Source organism: Sesamum indicum, linkage group LG13 (assembly GCF_026168435.1).
Source record: "Sesamum indicum cultivar Baizhima isolate 11 linkage group LG13, ASM2616843v1, whole genome shotgun sequence".
Lineage (NCBI taxonomy): Eukaryota > Viridiplantae > Streptophyta > Magnoliopsida > Lamiales > Pedaliaceae > Sesamum > Sesamum indicum.
In genome coordinates this window covers 2,911,111-2,932,594 of record NC_142669.1, presented here as the reverse complement: position 1 = coordinate 2,932,594, position 21,484 = coordinate 2,911,111, and the positions used below count along the sequence as shown (strand labels likewise).

The 21,484-nt window shown below is 39.9% G+C and overlaps 3 protein-coding genes across 5 annotated transcripts; 2 read left to right on the top strand and 1 right to left on the bottom strand.

Annotated features, from left to right (window-relative positions):
- Window positions 1-337: 337 nt before the first annotated feature.
- On the top strand, window positions 338-5,779 carry LOC105178433 (transposon Tf1-107 polyprotein). The gene is made up of 4 exons (XM_088876807.1): window positions 338-1,204; window positions 1,313-1,546; window positions 1,643-4,788; window positions 5,716-5,779. Exons 1-4 carry the CDS (start codon window positions 338-340, stop codon window positions 5,777-5,779), a joined length of 4,311 nt encoding a protein of 1,436 aa, XP_088732933.1.
- Window positions 5,780-9,168: 3,389 nt separating this feature from the next.
- Window positions 9,169-10,942, top strand: LOC105162669 (protein RESPONSE TO ABA AND SALT 1). Of its 2 annotated transcripts, XM_011080755.3 has the most exons (3): window positions 9,169-9,329; window positions 9,441-10,069; window positions 10,373-10,942. In XM_011080755.3, the coding sequence occupies exons 2-3, from the start codon at window positions 9,638-9,640 to the stop codon at window positions 10,676-10,678; spliced, it is 738 nt and encodes a 245-aa protein (XP_011079057.1). In that variant the 5' UTR covers window positions 9,169-9,329; window positions 9,441-9,637; the 3' UTR covers window positions 10,679-10,942. The 2 variants fall into 2 exon arrangements, with proteins under 2 accessions (XP_011079057.1, XP_011079058.1); XM_011080756.3 differs by lacking the exon at window positions 9,169-9,329 and having other exon boundaries at window positions 9,344-10,069.
- A 411-nt stretch (window positions 10,943-11,353) lies between these two features.
- On the bottom strand, window positions 11,354-20,603 carry LOC105162668 (diacylglycerol kinase 5). Of its 2 annotated transcripts, none has more exons than XM_088877253.1 (13): window positions 20,563-20,603; window positions 19,001-19,221; window positions 18,695-18,817; window positions 18,443-18,571; window positions 18,279-18,364; window positions 17,580-17,703; window positions 16,681-16,729; window positions 14,692-14,774; window positions 14,326-14,393; window positions 13,451-13,525; window positions 13,095-13,182; window positions 12,863-12,979; window positions 11,354-11,861 (listed from the first exon to the last, which is right to left on the bottom strand). In XM_088877253.1, the coding sequence occupies exons 2-13, from the start codon at window positions 19,211-19,213 to the stop codon at window positions 11,529-11,531; spliced, it is 1,488 nt and encodes a 495-aa protein (XP_088733379.1). In that variant the 5' UTR covers window positions 19,214-19,221; window positions 20,563-20,603; the 3' UTR covers window positions 11,354-11,528. The 2 variants fall into 2 exon arrangements, with proteins under 2 accessions (XP_088733379.1, XP_020549385.1); XM_020693726.2 differs by lacking the exon at window positions 20,563-20,603 and adding an exon at window positions 19,321-20,383.
- Window positions 20,604-21,484: the final 881 nt, after the last annotated feature.

Genomic DNA, 21,484 nt, shown 5'->3' with positions numbered 1-21,484 from the left:
GTAGACGATAGGATTTATTTTTTAAGCCTATTATAGGGGGGAATGAGTTCAAGAAGCTTGGTTTAGTGACGTGTTGGAGTCCCCCTCAAGGCGAACCCCTTGCTCTAGTATCGTTGATCATTGTATACGCACTTTCAGTTCAATGCAATTTGGTTTTCTGAATCCGCGTGCGCAATTTACGGTTTTGTGATTTGTTCCTCCTGACTCTGATATATTCGGCGCGCTGCATTAGTGCCGAGCGGAGGTATTGGCGGACGTAGTCAGCGGACTAGTAGCCACACGACGCGCTGTGTGATAGGCGCTTCGTGAGAGGTGGTATCAGAGCCTCGTTGCCGATATGGCTCCGAGGCGCACCGCTACTGCTGCGAAGGCATCGGGGCAAGATCCGGAAAGCCCGCGACATGCCGCAGCTTCATCCAGCGAGAGAGCTGAGAACCCGGAGGACGGACACTCCCGGTTGGCGGAATTGGAGACGAAGGTCTCTTCCCTGGAATCTGAGATCATGGTGCTGAATTCGGAGTTGGACGAATGTCGGCACGTGATTCAGGAGATGGCTGGCGTATTCGGAAACGACAGCATTGCCGATATGCGGCGTGACATGGAGCAGATGTCCATTCAGATTGGGCTGCTCCAGCGTGCAGTGGGTAGCACGCCTATGGTTGCTCACGACCCCGGTGCTAGGCTTCGAATACCAGAACCGAAGGCCTATAGCGGTGAGCGTGACGCGAAGGAGGTCGAGAACTTCCTCTTCGACATGGAGCAGTACTTCCTTGCGGCAGACGTGCGGGATGAGGCAAGGAAGGTTGCGACTGCGACCATGTACCTGACTGGTGACGCAAAGCTGTGGTGGCGGACCAAGTTTGCGGAAATCCAGGCTCATCAAATACAGCTCGACACGTGGGCTCTTCTAAAGGAGGCGATCAGAGAGCAGTTCTTCCCCGAGAATGTGGAGTACAATGCCAGGAGGGCATTGCGAAAGCTTGAACATACAGGTTCCGTGCAGGAATATGTCAAAGCTTTCTCAGCGCTGATGCTGAACATCCGAGACATGTCGGAGGCAGACAAGCTGTTCACTTTCATGGAAGGCTTGAAACAGTGGGCGAGAAACGAGTTGCAGAGGCAACGAGTGACTGATTTGAGTGCGGCTATTATAGCGGCCGAGCGCCTGGCAGATTTCAACCAAGAGACTCGGAAGGATAGGCAGGCGATGTCTGGTCCTGCATAGAATAAGTCGAATGGGATGAAATCGTTCAGGAATATCTTCAACAGAGGTGGGGGAGACTAGAGACCCCACGCTCAGAATGGCTCACAGGGCGGTTCAGACAGGAACAGGCCCCAAGAGAACAGGCAGGGAGCACCCGAGAGGAGGAGAGGGTGTTTCTTCTGCGATGGTCCGCATGGGTATCGCGACTTCCCGAAGAGACGGGTGTTGAATGCATTGGCAACGACCTTTGCCGACAATGCGTCATCCTCAAGGAGTGTGGAGCCACAAGCAGAGGCAGGTGGTGAGAATGGCACGGAGGAGGATGAGGACAATTTGGGGGCCGTATCCCAATGGTGCAACACAGTCTCTATGGTGGCGGCGAAGAGAGTTGTGCCACCTCTTGCGAAAAAGACTGACCGGGCTCTTACTGTGGAATAGCCGGAACAGAAAGAAGAAGAAGTTCAGCCCCGGATTCCGCAGAAGAAAGGGTTGATGTTCGTTGATGTGAAGATTCATGGCAAGCCGATTCGAGCCATGATCGACACTGGAGCCTCTCACAACTACCTTGCGAGCGCCGAAGTGGCGAGACTCGGGCTCGTGCTGGAGAAGGGAGTTGGGCGTGTGAAGGCGATCAACTCGGCTGCACAACCCATTGCCGGTGTAGCCAAGTCTGTGCAGATTAAGGTTGGTGCTTATGAAGGAAAGACCAATCTTTCGGTTGTGGTAATGGACGATTTCAAGCTTATCCTCGGGCTTGAATTTCTACGGGATACACGCACAGCTGTTCTACCCCATGTCGACTCGCTGATGATGATGGGAGCGAAACCGTGTGTCATCCCTACCTTGGCCGGACGTACTGGAGAGAGGAATTTGTCGGCCATGCAGTTTGAGAAGGGTCGCAAGCGGAATGAACCATCCTACTTGTGTACTCTTTGCTTTGATGAAATGGAAGAGGTGTCAGGGCCCATCCCGGGCGGCATCAAGAAACTGTTGATGGAGTTTGAAGACGTGATGCCAGACGAGATGCCTCGGAAGCTACCGCCGAAGAGGGTAGTGGATCACGAGATTGAGTTGGTGCCTGGCACGAGGCCGCCCGCCAGGGCACCGTACAGAATGTCGCAACCTGAGCTTGTGGAGCTTAGGAAGCAGTTGAAGGATATGTTGGAGGGCGGAATCATCAAACCCGCGAAGTCGCCGTATGGAGCGCCGGTCCTGTTTCAGAAGAAGGCCGACGGCTCCCTACGCCTGTGTTGTGACTATCGGGCACTGAACAAGATCACTGTGAAGAACAAGTACCCAATACCGTTGGTGGCAGACTGCTTCGACCGTTTGAGTGGAGCGAACTACTTCACGAAGATAGACTTGAGGTCGGGCTATTGGCAGGTCCGAGTCAAGGAGGGTGATGAGGCAAAGACGACAGTTGTCACGAGCAGAACCTTGGCCGAGCACGAGGACCATTTGCGGCAGGTTCTGACGAGACTCCGCGAGCACGAGCTGTACGTGAAGGTGTCGAAGTGCTCGTTTGCTCGGGAGACTATCAGTTTCTTGGGACACATCGTGGAGAGAGGACGCATTCGGATGGATCCTAAGAAAGTACAGGCTATCGAGGAGTGGAGACCGCCGAGCGATGTTCACGACTTGCGCTCATTTCTTGGCTTGGCGAACTATTATCGGCGTTTCGTGAAGGACTACTCCGCGATCGCACGGCCTTTGACAGACTTACTGAAGAAGACAGAGACTTGGAATTGGACACCCCAATGCCAAGTAGCCTTCGATGATTTGAAGAGAGCGATGGTGACAGATCCTGTGTTGGCCTTACCAGATATGTCAAAGCCATTCTTGGTGGAGACAGACGCTTCAGACTTTGCTTTAGGAGGAGTTCTGATGCAAGATGGCCATCCAGTTGCCTTTGAGAGCAGAAAGTTGAAGGATGCTGAACGACGTTATTCAGTGCACGAGAAGGAGTTGTTGGCCGTAGTTCATTGCGTTCGACTATGGCGACACTATTTGTTAGGCTCTCCCTTCGTGGTCAGGACGGATAACACTGCAGTGAGTCATTTCATGTCGCAGCCGAAACTGACCAGTAGGCAGGCACGTTGGCAGGAGTTGTTGTCAGAGTTTCACTTCGTGTTGGAGTACCGGGCCGGCTCCAGCAACCACGCAGCTAACGCCTTGAGCCGCAGGGCGGACTTGGCGAACTTGGAGTCGATAGCAGCGCTCTCCTCTAGCGCGGCTGCTATCTCTGTGAAGGATCAGGTGCGGGAGTTACTACCGAGGGATCCCGCAGCGCAAGGCCTGATTCGGCTTGTCGAGCAGGGCAAGGCTCGACACTTTTGGATCGAGGATGGATTGTTGATGACCAAGAGAAACCGCGTATATATTCCGAGAGGCGGGGACCTACGGAAATCACTTCTTTCCGAATGCCACGACACACTTTGGGCGGGACACCAAGGACAGGAGCGCACGTTTGCCTTGGTGAGGAGGGCCTACTATTGGCCACAATTGCGGGACAATGTCGAGACGTATGTCCGCACTTGCTTGATTTGTCAGCAGAACAAGGCAGACCATCAGAAGAAGGCTGGTTTGCTGCAACCACTTCCCATCCCAAAGTGTCCATGGGAGAGCGTCTCCATGTATTACATCTCTGGATTGCCTAAAGTCGGGGACCTAGGCTCTATTATCGTCGTGGTAGATCGTTTGTCAAAATATGCCACATTCATCGCAGCACCCAAACACGTTACAGCAGAAGGGACGGCTCATCTCTTCTTCAAGCACATCGTCAAACATTGGGGACTGCCAAAAGATAGTGTCAGTGATCGTGACTCCCGTTTCACTGGCGTCTTCTGGACCGAGCTGTTCAAACTCCTCGGGTCCACACTTTCCATGAGCTCGAGCTATCATCCACAGTCCGATGGTCAGACAGAACGTTTTAATTCTATGTTGGAGGACTACCTTCGGCACTTTGTGCGAGGTACGGAGAAGGATTGGGTGAAGCTCCTGGATGTCGCTCAGCTGTGTTTCAATGCTCAAAAGAGCTCTTCGACTAACAAGAGCGCTTTTGAAATCGTTACTGGGCAGCAGCCGCTCCTTCCTCACACTCTTGACACCCCACAAAGTGTGAGATCCCCTCTTGCTCGAATTTTCTCCCAGGAGTGGAAGCAGAATGTTGATATCGCTAAAAGTTGCCTGGAGACAGCTCAGAAGCGAATGAAGAAGTATGCAGATCAGAATCGCCGCTTCGTTGAGTTCAATGCGGGAGACCTGGTGCTGGTGAAGGTCCCGGATCCGAGATTGTCAAAGTCATCAAGGGGGAGAGATCCTCGGTTGATGCAGAAATATGTTGGTCCTTTGCCGATCCTTAGGCGTATTGGGACGGTGGCGTACAAGGTGGAGTTGCCGCCGTGGTGGAAGATCCACAACGTCTTTCATGTCAGCCAATTGAAGAAGTATTCAGCAAACAGGGAAGACGATACCCGCAATCAACCCAGCCGCCCACAACTCGAATTGAAGAAGACGAAGGAGAAGGTGGCTGAAGCGATCCTAGATCACCGAGTGACGAGTACCGCAAAGAAAGACCACACAGAGTACTTGGTGAAATGGAGGGGATGCAGCAGCGAGGAGAACACTTGGGAGCGAGTGACGAACCTAAAGGCGTTTCTACCCCTTGTCGAAGCGTACCGTGCTTCTGTAGCGCCGGGGACGTCGCTATCTCAGGTGGGGGAGAATGTCACGGGCTGCCCGCACACTAGGCCCCCGTGACACGCACTTCGGCCACTCAACCATTCTACATGGCCGACCACTCAGCCTTCATCGACAGACGACGGACACCCAACTGTGTTAGAGTCTTAGGTGTAGGCCTTTATTGCTTTGTTACTACTTTGTTATTTGCTTTATGTTGTTTAGATTCTTCAAGGGGACGTTACGCCTCTTGAGTTGCAAATTTCAGCTTTCCTAGTGTCTAGTGTAGACGATAGGATTTATTTTTTTAAGCCTATTATAGGGGGGAAATGAGTTCAAGAAGCTTGGTTTAGTGACGTGTTGGAGTCCCCCTCAAGGCGAACCCCTTGCTCTAGCATCGTTGATCATTGTATACGCACTTTCAGTTCAATGCAATTTGGTTTTCTGAATCCGCGTGCGCAATTTACGGTTTTGTGATTTGTTCCTCCCGACTCTGATATATTCGGCGCGCTGCATTAGTGCCGAGCGGAGGTATTGGCGGACGTAGTCAGCGGACTACTAGCCACACGACGCGCTGTGTGATAGGCGCTTCGTGAGACCGGGTGTGGGGCTACATGACTTAGGACCCCGTGAAGAACCTTCTGCACCATCAAGTAATTGTAAAGCATCAAATGAGTTATAAGTAACAAGGGCTTTACCCCTCTCTTCCCGACTCGGACCCGCAACAGTAGGAGGGTTATCACGAACCACTGTTTGCTCCTCCACCATGCGAACTGTTGGTTGGTTCCTACTCCGTTCAGGCATCACTGATACTCTCGGTTCCCCCACTTTAGGTACATACACAGCAACCGGTGGCTTGGTTGGTTAAAGTTTGTTAATAGCACAGTCCTTGGCTGAGTGCCCCAATATCATACAACTAGTGCACTTCGGAGGGAGCCATTCGTACTCAACATCAATTTTGCATGGTGATTTTCCCCCATCCTCATCTGGCGTCATAATGATAATATGCCTAGGCAATTTAGAGGTCACGTCCAGCATTACACAAACACGAGCAAAATTCAGTCTCGTGCAAGCTCTGGTAATCGCATTCGGGTATAAGGGTTTACCCACACCACTAGCCACCGTACTAAGGCCCTCCTCCGTCCACAACTTCACTAAAAGGTGCCGTAATTTGATCCAGACTAGAACCTGCGTATGCTTTAACTTCCTCGGTAGCATTCCTGACTCCCATTTTTGAAGAACAATAGGCTGGCGCTGGAACAGCCACGGTCCCCTTTAATACATTTTCTATAGCAACAACTGATTTAAACTGGAAGAAAAAGAAATCATTAGTAGTACCAGTAACCTCTTTTAAGCCAGGCCATACCGACAACCTAAATTCCTTCAAGTGATGGAAATATGACCTTTTTCCAAGGAAGTATCCCACCGCAGTAGCCTTCCATCTTTTAGACTCATTGTGAATGATATCCAACGATGGTCGCACGATCACTTCCCTGTTTTACTTAGTAGGAGCCACGTATGGTAAGGTCTTACGAGTTGAGTTATTAAATGCATGAGTGATCTTGTCATCCACACATGCATGCAGCGGGATATTCCCAACAAAAAGTCCCGTAGGAACGGGAGCCGCCTTAGTAAATTGCATTCATACCCACGTCACCACTAGCCACGTCGTCACGCAATTGGATACCATGTGCCACCTCATTTGCCACGGAACCTTCAAAACAGTCCATGTCATCTGCCCCTTTTGTCCTGTAAACTGCCACATCAAAGCCCATGTGTACCGCCTCCTCACCTTCCATGTGGGATGCCACATCATCACCCAACAAGCCAGCTTGGCCCTCGTGCGACTGCTTTCCTGTCTCCACCACCGGAACTGCAATCTCAGGCGAACCAGACGGCCTGGACTGTCGAGAATTAGGCGAAGGTGCTGCAGCAGAAAAATCGCCGGAAACCAGGCTGGAAATCGTCCTTGGTGTCGCGCCTGTCGTCTTCTCCATAGTCAGCGGCAGAATAAGTCTTCTCCATGCCGACGAAGGCTTCTCGCCAGCTGGAACTCGCCTGCCATCACCATAGACGACTGAAAAAGTCTGGCCGTCTTTTCCCGTCCAAAACGAGCCTCCCACTTTCGTTTTAAATCACCAAGCGCCTCCCTACCTTTCTCGTCGCCTTCATCAATGATGGTGTGGGCTAACCTAAGGAACTCGTCTAGATTGAATGGTGGAATTTGTTGTCCGCCATTGTTAGGGTTTGAAGGTGCGCTGCCAAACCTTAGAAGAGGGCGGCGCACCATTATCTCATCATTCGCCATTGGAGCCTTCCTTCGTCGTCAAATCATAGCTTTTCGCCAGTGACTCTTCGGATTCCGCAGTGAGACTCTTCATCTTTTTCGCGATTTAGTGGCTGTTTTCCCAAAATAAAATCATGGCTGTCCTTCTCATGAGAACCACCATCTTCCTCGACGTCCTCTTCAAAGGCCGGAGCCTCCCCACCATCGTCGGCCGATCGCATGGGAGTTAGGGCATGAGTGTGTGTTTTTTATGGTGTGCTAGTGTGTGTGAGAGAAGAGAGAGAATTGTAGGGTCTCATTGCAAAAATTTGTACGCTTAGCTACAGCAAAATATTATTACTGGTCCAACAGTATTACTCTTGAGTTGTCCCATGCAGGATGCAATAGCCCGATAAAATTGTATAACTATCTCACTCTGAACAATTAGTAGAGTTCAAAATTTCTAACAAAATAACTTTTGAATACTTTTACTAATATGATTTTTAAATTATTATATTAACTTACTTATTTTCTAGTATAAAATAAAGAGAAAGAGTTAATCTATAAAATTATAAAATGAGTCTTTTTTTTCTCAATTTATTTTTCTCATACCAAACATTGGATAGTATTTAAAATTTATTTTCTTTTAAACATACCAAATAATTTTTTAAAAAAAAACTATTATTTTTTCCATCTTCTCACCTTTTCATTTCCCCTATCTTTTTCACTTCCACGTTAGAGAACCAAACGAATCCTCAGTAAAGTTCTTATCGTTTCTCCTCGTATCAATCAAAAACTTTGTATAGCTAATAGGGTATCACATTAATTTTCTTTGAGAACACAAAATATATAAGGGAAAAATATTTTTTTAGTCCGATAAGTATGCCCAATTTTAGTTTTAGTCCTATAAGTATGCCCGTTTTTTATTAAATCCAGTAACTTGCAAAATTGATTAGTTTTAGTCCTCCGGTCGATTGGATTTATAATTTGCGCCCGAAAAGTGAAATGGCATGACACCTAAATGCGTTTTTGTTGATTTATAATCCTATTTGGCTAAAATTATGATGTGGAAGACAAGTTGGCAATCTTTTAAAGGGAAGAAAGGTGACTTTTCTTCTCTCCAAACTTGCACAAAAGATGGCCAACTTCTCTTCTACCTCATAATTTTAACCACATAGGATTATAAATCAACAAAAACGCATCTAGGAGTCATGCCATGTCACTTTTTCGGCGCAAATTATAAATCCAATCGATCGGAGGACTAAAACTAATTAATTTTGCAAGTTACTGGAGTTAATAAAAAATAGGCATACTTATAGGACTAAAACTAAAATTGGGCATACTTAACGGACTAAAATAATATTTTTCTCAATATATAATACTCAATATTTACCCATCTAAAAGTTTTATTGTTCTTTAAACATATCATAACAATTAAGCTATATTTTTTAAAATTATTTATTTTTCAATAAATAATAAATATAATACCATTAACTAACTTACATTTATAACGTTCAAAATTTAAAATTTACATTTAGTCTTTTTCTTGGATTGAATTTTTCATTTCAAATCCTATATATTGCATTTTTTATTTTATTTAACATATACACAACATGAAAAATTATTTTTTAAAAAAAAAAAAAAAAGATGACAACATAGTAAGTTTTCATACGTTAAATGAAATAAAATTTAAAGTAAAAAATTCAATTCCCTGATATCTGCAGATAAGATCAGAATAAAGAAATCAGGACCTCGTGAATCATAGTATGACATCAAGTTCATGCAGCCGCAAGTGGAAAATTGAGTTGCAGTGAGAGCTCAGTACTATTTCAACAACAACTTCCCCAGTTGAAAAACAAAAAGAATGAAAACAACCTAAGGACAAAATCTTCCATTTCATCACTCATGAAGCTGTAATAATGCTTGCACATGTCTGGATTGATCCAACCCTCCAACAGTCGGTTATAGATAACTCCATCTTTCTCCATCACTCACCATGTGATGGCATGCATTTCCTGTCCACATTCATTTCCTCCACAAGAATCCTTATTTCCATCCCTGTGAGTGGCTGAACCCACCTGAACATGCAAATTCTTGCCGTCTGAGGTGTCAATCACCGCTTCCTCCAACCGCCCACCGCCATTATCGTCGATTGTACTGTGTTAAGCTGCCCAGCTTCTTGTAAAAACTGCCCAAAATCAAGTTTTTTATGAGTTTTAGATAGTCGTTTTCTACTCTCTCTTTCGGTCAATCTTTCTGTCTTTTTCTTATATATTTTTCTTAATTCTGCAGAAAACCTGAGGTAAGAGCAATACTACATGATACAAGGCGCACGCTGTCCGACTTGGAGCCACAGAAATTGCTTCTCGATCTAAGGCAACCTTAGCAGCCAAGTAGGATGTATTATATAAGGATGAATCTACTTACGCATATTGCTAGATGGCATTTGCTTTTTGAGTGCCACTAATTGAATCGCGGTTCATCCCATAATGTCGCAAACCAATGACCCTGCTCAAATGTTTGAGGCCTTTCTTGGGCGATGGTTGATCGATCAAGAACGATACCTGCGAGACCTCCTAGGACTAATGGAAAGAAACAGGTCCGAGGAAGAAGAGTACGAGGTGCGTTGCAAGGACCTCATCCAGCAAGTAATGGGGCACTACAAACACTACTTTGAAGCCAAGGCAAGAGTTGTTGAGGAAAACGTGTTTCTAGTGCTTATGCCTACTTGGTTTAGCTCGTTCGAGAGAGCCTATCTCTGGATTGGTGGATTTAGGCCTGGATTGTTGTTCCGGCTTGTGAAGAACAACGTGTTGGACCTGACTGAAGAACAGTCTCAAAGGATAAATAGATTGATGGCTGAGATTAAGGAGGAGGAGAAAGAACTCACTGATGAGTTTGACAGGGTGCAGGAAGTTGTGGTAATAGTTACTATCTCTCGTTACATAGCACAAAGTTTTTCGTTGTGTCCCAAACCAAAGTTAGTGTTAATTAATGAAATATATAGTTGACGTTCCCATCATTAAGGGTGTTCTTTTGTGTTTTAAAGTTTTATGCCCAAAAGGGACAAAGGCTTGATGTGAATTTTGTGCTTTTTTGGGATTTCATGTGCTTAAACTATAACTAAGGGCCTTTCGAGAACCTTTACTTAACTTGCACTCACCTAGACTATTAAAGACTTCTCGGTGAATCTTATAATGTTTTTCGCGATTTTTACATTGCAGGCGTCTCCACCGATGGTGGAATTGGTGAGGCGCCTGGGGCGGCTGCGAAATGGGGCACAGCATAACATGGAGTCGGCTGTGGATCGGCTGAAGTTGTCCTTGGAGACTCTAGTGGAGTGTGCTGATTTTCTGAGAATGAAAACTGGCATAATCCTAGTGGAGATACTGAAACCGGCTCAAGCTGTTAGGCTCTTGGCAGCTGTGGCTCAGCTGCAGCTCAGAGTCCGCCGGTGGGGAATGCAGAGAGATGGCCAGAACCGGATGCATAATGCCATCTTCTCGGACATCGAAAGCCGGGCCGTCTAGCTAAGGACAATTTGGTTCAGTGTCAGGTCTATCTATGAGCTGTCTTTGAGGAAGTTCTGGAACAATAATAATAATAAGTTAAGGGGTACTGGTCTTTTAGTTATGTGTCAAGTGTTGGTTTTGCTGCCGTTTAGTTGTCATAATCTGTTGCTGTGCAAGTTGTCTGTTCTGAGTGAAGAATGTCTGAATAAATCTCTTGCTGTTCCAAGTTGTCTGCTCTGAGTGAAGAATGTCTGAATAAATCTGTTGCTGTTCCAAGTTGTCTGCTCTGAGTGAAGAATGTTTAAATAAATAACTTTCTTCACAATATCTTCTGTTTCCTATACATCTATAGTTGACAGTTGCTCTCTTGATTGGTTTTAGGAAGAAAAATAGAACGGAAAATTTAGAGATCTAAGAAAGCTGAAAAGAAGTCAAGTCAGGCTTGCCTCTCTCTCTCTTTTTCTTTTTTCTTTTTAGTGGTAAAGTCGCCTGTGCCCAGTCGGGCTCATCTCTTGAAGCACTTGCTCTCCGCCTCGACCACCTCGGCTGAGGCTCCCACCTCACTATCATCCACAAGGAGGCTCCAAGCCTTTGCCTTTTCGAGGTGACTTCAAACTCAGACTCCCTAGATATGATCTTAATGCGATGGGTAAAAAAAAACAACAATAATCATAATCCTAAAGCAAGAAAAACTTACCCAACAAAGTAAAAGATGATTTCAAGAAATTTTCCTAATCAAATGTGCTTCTCTTCGTACATCTATATATTTATGACTAAGGTAACCAAAAAAGATAAAGTCTAGCAAAATTGCAGAGCAGTAATACCTCTTGTAAATAACCGCTAATCCAAGTATTTATCAGCAGCAGGATTAACTTAGGCGAGATGGGTCAAGAGATAGGGTAACATCATCTGGAATCTTGAATGTTTCTGCAGCCCCGAATTTCCTCGACGCTTCCTCGGGAGACTCGTCCTCGTTATCGCTATCCCTCCCATCTTCCTGTGCCATAGGAGATGAGGGGTCGAACACGCTTTTGGATATACAATCATGCGTAGCAAGCATCTTGACTTGGCCAAGATGAGAAATTTCTACTACCACCATCTCATCGTCGACTGGGAGCGGTTGCTTCCATGGCTCCCCATCGATCCTCATGTACGTATGTTCAGCTCCACCTTTATGGAACTCAAACCGGATACCGCGTGCCTGTTTATAAGATGACAGCAAATCGGCCAGCCGGCTTAATCTTTCAGAACATATAAGAGAAGTTAAGTTCTGCTAGGAAAGAAAACAAAGCATCTCAATGCTATGAAACCTTGTACACCTCACAGTTAACTCAATGACATATATCTGAAGATGTTTATTAACATAATCATGCAGAGTTGGGTACAAAAATTACGAGCTTTCATCATTCTCAACACGGAACATAGTTTGCTGCTTTTACTACTTGAGTGAAAATTCATCTTGGATAAGATTCTTGCTTCCATACACAAAGTAACGTTGTGATGAAAACAAAGGAAAATGCCTACTACTCCGTCTACACTTCTCCTTCAGCTTTTTGAGCAGAAGTAGAGAATTGGCACATGTAACATGTTCCAGTGATTAGCCAGTAAAATGGTTAAATTTACAGCTCATTTAATAAAACGGAAAAGTTCCGAATGTTTAAGGGCCAAAACATTCTTTTTCCGCAGACTTACATTGAGCTCGTGTGATAGGCAATAATTCTGTCACCCTTTATGATAGTACAGTCTAATACAATCAAATTTAGGGGTATTTGCATTAGTTTCTATGTTTCCATTGAGAATAAGTTGTAAAGGAAGTCGTACGTTCAGTTGTGGCGAAAGTTTGGAGTCTTTAAAAACAAAAGAGAAAAGTCGAAAGCAGCTGAAGTTGGAGTGGTTGGAGAAAAAGTTTTATTTGATATGTACAATTCTACCAATAAGTACCAAAAGTTGGTGGGGAGAAGCTTAGAACTTTTGATTTAAATGAACTCAATTTTAAGGAATCCAGATGTATAATCTATAAATTAGAAGCACTATGTTCTACGTATTTTTAGCAAAAAGCCGATAAGCACTTAAATTAAGCTGTTGCAAACACCACAAAGATGTGGAAACAACTCGTGATGCAAACGCCAATGGATATGCGCCCATGAGAAAGGAAAATTGGACAGATTCAAAACTTTCAGCATAAACAAAATCAAGACAAACCTGAGCAATACGACGTCCATGTCCTTTTGGAGCAAGCAAAACTAGTCCATGCCAAGCATCTTTAAAGCCGACAACCTCAATTAATCCGTCATCAACATAAGGTGGAGTGAAACCTTTCTGTGCACCAAGTCGAAGCAGAAAATATACAATTAACAGATCAAGAATTTTGATTTTTACTTATTTTTTCTGGAAGAGAACAGTGAAATGAAAGATAGAGCATCAGGCTACTGACCTCACGTCGTCTCATGCCACTTGGACTTCCCCATGGATTCAGTCCTCCAGAAAAGCTTGGCAGATTAAGGCACACAATAGACCTGATACTGCATGATTAAAGAAGTATAACGTTGCTGCAACTTCCTCATTTTTTCCTTCAGAAATCAAATCAGCTATCCAAAATAGCAGCGTATTATAGTTGTAGATCAAGAGTTTGAGATTATAACAATGTACTTATGATGATCGAAAACCTCAATGCGTTTTCGCCCTGTTTTCAACTACTAACCTTGGCAAGCTTTCATGTTTCTATGCAAAAAAACATTTATAGAGCATGCATGAATCAGGATAAATTCTGCAAATAAATCAGTGAAGTACTTGGGAGGGATTTCGATGCATTCCCAACAACCCTGCTTTGTCATGACCTTAACCTTGCACATCTGAGCTACATTCCTGCACCGAACATAATGAAGTAGACACGTAATGCTTTGAACACTCGATAAAAGGGAATATTATTGACCAAAAATTAAATGACAATATTAAAATAGTAACTAGTTATATGTTTTAAATGACAAGAATTTTTATGTTGTCAGTACAATAGTTTTCATAATTTATTTATGACTATATTTAAGTATATGTGTCGTCAATAGGTTTTAATTAGTGACCAAAAAATTATGACTGTATATAATTAGTAACTCATGTATAGTGACAATGTAGTACCAACAAATATAATTGTCACTATAGTTGCGGTTGCCATTAAATTGTCATTATAGGCGGTTTGCGACTAGCTGCCTATAGTGACAACTCAATGCACAATTCTTGTGAATTATGAGAAAAAATGCAAGAGACCCCCTTGTGATATCGCAAATGTGCAAATTAACCTCTTATGAAAAAAAAAATAGCGATTTACCTCCCTGTACTTTTTAGAATACAACAATTTACCCCTATAATTTTTTAAATGAAGCAATTTACCTCCCTGTATAAGGAGGTAAATTGCTTCATTTTAAAAAGTATAAGGGGGTAAATTGCTATATTTTTTTCATAAGGGATAATGTGCTCATTTTCAATATCACATGGGGGTAAATTGCTATTCATCCAATAATTATGTTGCGACAAAATCAAAATTATTATCATTTAACATACATCTTTGGTTACGACTTCAAAAGGTATTACTCAATATTTTGTCAATAATATTAGCTTTTGAAGTAATGAAAGTTGAGCAAAGGCATGGTCGATGAAACACGTAGACTCACATTGAAGAAGGATGAGCTAAAGATGCGAAAAACCATCCTTGTTGACATCCAAGCTTTGCATATGTTCCCTAAGATGTAAGAAAGAAACATCTCATTACAACCAGATCTAGGCTAGTTCCAAATGAACCTAAGTTTCTTACTTGTAAGAAAAAATGCACCAGAAAAATTACAAAAATGTTCAGACTCTATAAAGAAGCATATTCTTGTGAGGAATTTACATAAAAAATATGCAATACCTAAAGCAAGAATTCAACAAATTCTTCCTCCTAAAAACTGGCCTGTGACTTGAATAAAGACGCCACAGCAGAAATCATGATGGTAAAAGGGAGAAAGAATTTCATATGTATTTAGATCTTCAATATTTACCTGATTAACCAGCTGGTTTTTGAATTTTTCGGGATGCAGTTTACGTTCAGTGTGGAATGCATACGACACTTGTGCATCCATTCCTAAAGACAATAAAAATAGTAGGATATAATGTTGGTTTAATTATTTTGATATTAATAAACAAAATTAACAAAAATATAATTAAAATAAATAGTATAATATTAATATGGGTCCACAACTTCAGCAATTCTTTTTTTTTTAATTTTAAACTGGGATCGTGGACAGCATCCGTGACTTCAAACCTTTATTTAAAAAAACAAATTTGTTTTATAATTTACAAAGGCTGACCGCTAGCTAGGGGGATAAACGAGTCGGGCTCGATATTTTTTGGTGAGCTCGAGTTCGATTCTAACATGATGAGCTCGAGCTTGGTATAATTTTTTTTAATAATAATAATTATTATTATTATTATTAGATTAAATCATGGGATCGAATCACCAAATTTTTACATAAATTTATAATTAATAAAATAGATTGCATAATGTATACTATGTTATAAATATACCGAAATATAGTATGAAATTTTAATTTATTGTTATAAATATAAACTACTAATTAGTTTAACAGTAATATAATTAGTAAAAATATACCAAAAAAAATTTATACTGAACAATTTAAAATTGTAGAAAAGTATCCATTATCTGGAATAATGCAATTGAAGTACATAAAAATATTTTATAGTTGAAATTAATATATGTTCATAATCTGCAATAAATTTATATACTTGTAAATGTTAGTATTAAATTGATGTAACTATCATCTTATACTGTTGAACAACATGGATTTAATCGGGCTATCAAAATTCAAATCAAACTATTAGATATGATCAAACTTACAGAAAAATACATTTGGTAAAGTTTTAAACTTATTGGATACACACATATCGAGATATCATACTTTAAACATAAGAGTAATTATTCAAGACATTGTACTGTTGAATCAAGCTATGTGATTTTAAATCATACTATCTGATATGATCTGATGGACATAATCTTATATATATGATAAAATATAATAAAAATAATTAGAATTGTTCAACCATCATTATTATTATTATTATTATTTTTAGATTAATTCATAGGAATCACTAAATTTCGACATAAATTTATAAGTACTAAAATAGATTGCTTAATGTATAGTGTATATCTTGATATAAATATAAAACTCTAGAAATAGATAAAAAATCATAAGTGAATTACTTGTCAATTTAAAAAAAGTATAACATAATACAAATATATATTAAAATATAACATAAAGTTTATATGTGTCATATTAAATAATAATTTTAATTAGGGTGAATAGCAATTTACCTCCTTGTGATATTGAAAAGGAGCACATTACCCTCCTATAAAAAAGTTATAGCAATTTACCCTCTTGTACTTTTTAAAATGAAGCAATTTACCTCCTTATACAAGGAGGTAAATTGCTTCATTTTTAAAAATCATAGGGAGGTAAATTGTTGTATTTTAAAAAATATAGGGAGGTAAATCGCTATTTATTTTTTCAGAAAGGGGTAATTTGCTCATTTGCGATATCACAAAGGGGTTCCTTGCAATTTTCCCATTTTAATTATAAAAATTATTATAATTTACTAAGTTGTTATTAAATTTATTTTTGCATAAAGATTAAATGTATAAATAAAAGTACCATATTTTATTGTTATTCAAAATAAAATGTATGATATTGATTAATAATTATAATATATGGTCAATTTTGAGTATAAGATTGACAAAGTATTGAATATGAAATTAAATATATAAAAAATTTTAAAATAAAAATATATAAAGCAATGAACAGAGCTAATGAACATATATTATTTACTTAAACATGTTTATTAACACAACAAAGGTCCAGTACGAATTACTAATGCCTCATAATATATGTATGGAAATGCAGATCAGATATAATGATCAGAAATAATTTTATTATAAAGTGTCAATTTGATCAGAGAATGAAAACCACACTCACCCATGCTGAAATAGTTCCAAAATCCTCCTCGGAAAGTGTCGTAACCTTCCTGAAACATTTTCATGTCAAAAACTAAATATCAACAAAAATTCCTTCAAAGTTTCAAGCTATATAAATTTGTGTATGTATGTGTGTGTGTTTTTCTTATCAGAATGAGTAAATTGATGTTACTTCCTATAATAAACATATCGGGTGTTCCCTATCAACAGTTTTCTTAGTTATTACGAGGGTGTTTGTGTAAGCTCATAAGTTTCTAAACGTTTTAAAGATCTTATAATAATATTAAAGGAGTTGGCGATTCTAAAGAGCTTATAAAATATTATACTTGTTGATATTTGAACAACGTGTGAATAGCAATTTATCTCCCTGTGATATTGAAAATGAGCATATTACCTTCCTACGAAAAAATTATAGTAATTTACCCCTCTATACTTTTTAAAATGAAGCAATTTACCTCCTTATTCATTTCAAAAAATATAGAGAGGTAAATTATTATATTTTAAAAAATACGGGGAGGTAGATCATTATTTATTTTCCATAAGGGGGTAATTTGCTCATTTGCGATATTACAAAAGGATTGCTTGCATTTTTCACTTTGGACAACTGTACCTTCTACTTGTATCAACCAACTACTAGAACTAAATGTTTAGTAAGATTGCCTTTTCTTAGGTGCCCACAAGGAAAGCAACATACTTTCAACAAAATAATTATCAGAAGTGTTACTCCTAGGAGATGTCGAAGCAAACGTAATAGATAAATCAAGATGACAAATATCAGTTTTGTGAGGCAGAGGTTAAGCGAGAATTGTGTTACAATACAAATACAAGGCTCGAGGATATGTAAAGGAAAAAGCGAAAAACGCTGGTAGTGAATCTAGAGGTGAAGAAAAGCCTTCTTACCATATTGAGATTATCTGTTGGAGAAACCCGATTGAATGCATGCAATGAATGTGGCAATTCCAGAGGAGCAAGTGGCTCACAAGTGCCTTCTTTGGGTACTCTCATCCGCATGAGAAGATGCCAGCTAGAAGACAACGGGACGACTTTTGCGCGATTAGGAGAGAAGACAAAAGTCGTATGTACTAAGCAAATAGTGAATTTCAGCACATCGAATTTACAGAATGTGAAAAATGCACGCACGAGCAAGGTATAAAACGTTTGATATTGATAACAGAATCTACGTATGAATAGAACAAACATAACGTTTTCATGTAGTGGACTCCAGAAAGTTTATTTTGGCTGGAAAATGAGTGTGTGTGCATTTCTAATCAAAAGATCATTTGAAACATTTTTCAGATTCAGTCTATGAGCACATAATGTATTGATGGCGCCGCATTATGAACCAAGAAAATGATGATTTAAGAACCATGACAGGGTTCATGTAATTTTGATCAATAATGATTCATTTTCAATGCTATGAATAGCTTTAGGATGAGAATAGCACTCATTAACATGATGTTCAGAAAATATGAGAATAAGGTGACATGCAAGTAGCTTGAGCGTTTTCCGGGATAACAAGGAAGTTCAAAAAGTTGAAACCAGATACTCTCTGTCTATTTGTCTATCTTCATAGACAGATACAAGAACGAGAGTCATTACCTGTCTATCTTCATTTCTTTTGCTTTCCGCACGTGATACAAGAACGAGAGCACAGAGTTACGGTCAGTTCCAGGATTTTTCTTACCCTGAAATTTCAAGGCTTAGACAAAATTCTTGAACATTTTCTGTCAAAGACAAATCAAGACTTGCCAACTCCTTCTTACCCAACCAAAGGCGAATGGCAAATTGTTCCCAGTGCCCAAAGGCACAGTAGCTATGGCTGGTGGCTGCGCTAATTTTAGATCAGACACTACCCCAAGGAGCCATCCAGCAGTACCATCTCCACCAGCAACCTACACATTGAAAGGCATTAGATGTTGCAGTAGAAATATAGGTATCACATTCACCAGATTTTATCAGTCACCATGAAAAGTAAAGGCAAATTTTCATATATGTTATTTCACAGCACAACTCACGATTATTCTCAACTTCTTCTCAAGTATAAGAGCAAATTGGTCGCCGTTATTCTTGAGCCTTTCAAGATTGACAAAAAGCCTACTTAGCACCTTATCCGGAGCTTCATCTCCTAAATCAAAAACCTGAAAATCAGAGACATCAGAGCATGTAGAGAAGTCTATATCAAAAGAAGTAGACTAAGCTAACACTGGATCTTCATGGTTTATATATTTAATGATTTATTGATTTTGAAAAGGATACCTCCTCCAATATTATGAACACCATACATTGAAGAAACTTTTGGGGAACGTATAAGCTAATGTTACCTGGTTTGTGTTTAGTATGGATCGGTATGTGACAAGAAGATCTCCACCTAGCTGACCACCACTTCTGGAATTGATAAATACCAAAACGGGGCATTCAGGCACAGTAGCCACAGGCTCCACTTTTGTGTTTGGAACAAGTACATAGGTAGGGATATAAAAAGCATTCACAAAGTTCTCAGAATTAAGTTCTGAACTTGGCGCTGCTAACTCCATATCAGCAACTGCAATAGAAATTTCATGAGTAGTCGGGGCCACTAAGTTTAACTACCTTCAAACAAACAATAGAGTATGCAACCTGATCAGTAAAATTAGAGAATTACTTGACAAAGAAGTAGACGTAAAGCAAAATCGTTGGTTGTCTTTGGGACCTTCATAAATTTCCCAAAAACATTGTTCCTAGGATATTCTATAAAGGTTATAATCTCTTCCCAAGCCATTGAATGCAGCACATCGCTAGTGCTTCTATCAACTGAAACATAAACAAGAAATCACTTCCAGTTGATTCAACAATCTGCCAAGCTATTAACTGTCCATCTACTATTACCAACTTAGCTTGTACAACAATGTCATATCTTTGTTGCCTAAAACCAGTATGGCGTAAAGCCCCACCACCAAAAGTTAGCCACATTAAGATAACAAGATTTATATAAGGTTTAATGATGTTTCAGAAACAAACTAATAGCTCCTAGATTGAACACCTCAGACACACTCGAACACCATTTAACAACAGAAAAAGTTCAATTGTTATTGGTTTCCTAGAACTTCATGCAAGAATTTGACGAATAAAACAAATGCATCAACTTCTAAAGTCTAATCCCAAAAATCACCAGCATTGATTTCGAGAACTTCAAAATATTCACAATATCCCATAACAACATAGAACAAGCATGTGAAATCCTTGGGCCACACCCATGCAGCCACCACCATTTGGGGTGGACGGTGGGGAATCACCTTTCCCTAATAATCCAGTGACCAGCAGTGCACAATGTCTCATACAAGCACAAACTATAAATCATCCACGTGAATGACACAAGTATATAGAAATAGACAGTTTCAGCAATTACAAACAATTATAAACGCAATGCTACCAAGATTTACCAACAGAAACGCGACAAATTTAACAACACAAATTCCGAAAGACAAAAAATGGAAAAAAAGACAACCCAGATGACATTTTATTGAAAACAAGGTAAAGAACAACAAGAACTGAAAACCTGGGATATAAAAAAGACGAGTTCTTGGAGGTATCTCAAAGGATTCTGCAGCAAACTTCCGATTCAAAAAAAAACAAAAAAAAAGAACGAATGTTGTGATGGGGATCACGAGATAGAAATCTTTTTATATGAAGCAGCCAAAACTCTTGATCCACATCAAAAAACAAGTCTGTGAAAGAACGGCCTAATTACTCTAATGTGCTTTCGCCAATGGAGTCTTAATCTTTTACATGAGATAAGAGTCTCCAAACGAGGGATGACATGTCATTGAACGTTAAGGGAAACGCTTCCTTTTGGTGGCATTGTAGTTATTGCAATTTACGCATGTTTGAGGCTTGGAATTGTTACCTCTGTCCCTTCCTCTCCTTTCTTCGACTCCAGATTCGACTGTTGTGACAATGCTGGCAAGGAGATGTTTACAACGACTTTTATCGTTACGATAGAAACAAGGGGTAAATTTTATTTTATTTGATTTTAATTTTAAAATAATTTTTATTTTTTGTTAATTCACGTAAAATTAGTAATTTCGGCAAGTGATTTTTTCTTATTATCCTGATAATTTATTTTTCATTTTGCAAAGAAATCGTTTAGTCCCTCACTTTTCAGTTTAAATTTATAAATTGGTCCGTTGCATGGCAATTTAAAAAAACGTAACTATTTTAATTAATTGAAAAAACTTACTATTAAACAATTATTTAGATAATAATTTGAACAATGACATATAAATATTACTATTTTGAATTTAATGAATTTTTTGAGTTTTTCAAATAAAGATCATTTGAATAAAATGAATTTTCGCCTAGAAATAAGTTGTAAATAAATTTATAAATTAATAAAAATAACTTATAAAAAAAGTTACAAGCTAATAGTGGTGAAAATGGTCGTATATTAAAACAAAAGTGAAAGTTTGAAGTTTAAATATTTAAAAAAATAATTTAATATTTATTATTTTATCAATAAATTACAGAAGTTGTAGGGAGCTGTTTATAATTTTTTGGATTAAATCAGCTAGAAGAGTGTTTGTGAAAAATCAGCTTATAAAGAAGTAAATTTTATAGAAAAAGTCGGAAATGAATGGTGTATGTAAAAACAACAAATAAAAATAAAATAAAAGCTAATCTACATAATTTTGAAAAAAATCACTTCTAAAATAAGCTTAATTTACTAAGGCATCTTAATTTACAAGCCTCTTGCATGAATTGATACATTGTCAGATGCCTTTTTGAAAACATAAGCATCATCTTTGGTTTTGTTTTTGAGTGTTTTGTTT

What these genes read in the sequence shown, in the direction of transcription:
- LOC105178433 (XM_088876807.1), top strand. Translation starts at nt 338, where the DNA reads ATGGCTCCGAGGCGCACCGCTACTGCTGCGAAGGCATCGGGGCAAGAT. An exon ending in AGACTCGGAAGGATAGGCAG is followed by an intron (nt 1,205 to 1,312) that starts GCGATGTCTGGT and finishes AATGGCTCACAG; the next exon opens with GGCGGTTCAGACAGGAACAG. An exon ending in ATGAGGACAATTTGGGGGCC is followed by an intron (nt 1,547 to 1,642) that starts GTATCCCAATGG and finishes ACTGTGGAATAG; the next exon opens with CCGGAACAGAAAGAAGAAGA.
- LOC105162669 (XM_011080755.3), top strand. Translation starts at nt 9,638, where the DNA reads ATGTCGCAAACCAATGACCCTGCTCAAATGTTTGAGGCCTTTCTTGGG. An exon ending in ACAGGGTGCAGGAAGTTGTG is followed by an intron (nt 10,070 to 10,372) that starts GTAATAGTTACT and finishes TTTACATTGCAG; the next exon opens with GCGTCTCCACCGATGGTGGA.
- LOC105162668 (XM_088877253.1), bottom strand. Translation starts at nt 19,213, where the DNA reads ATGGAGTTAGCAGCGCCAAGTTCAGAACTTAATTCTGAGAACTTTGTG. An exon ending in AAAGAAATGAAGATAGACAG is followed by an intron (nt 17,704 to 18,278) that starts GTAATGACTCTC and finishes GTTGTCTTCTAG; the next exon opens with CTGGCATCTTCTCATGCGGA. An exon ending in GTGGCATGAGACGACGTGAG is followed by an intron (nt 12,980 to 13,094) that starts GTCAGTAGCCTG and finishes CTTGGTGCACAG; the next exon opens with AAAGGTTTCACTCCACCTTA.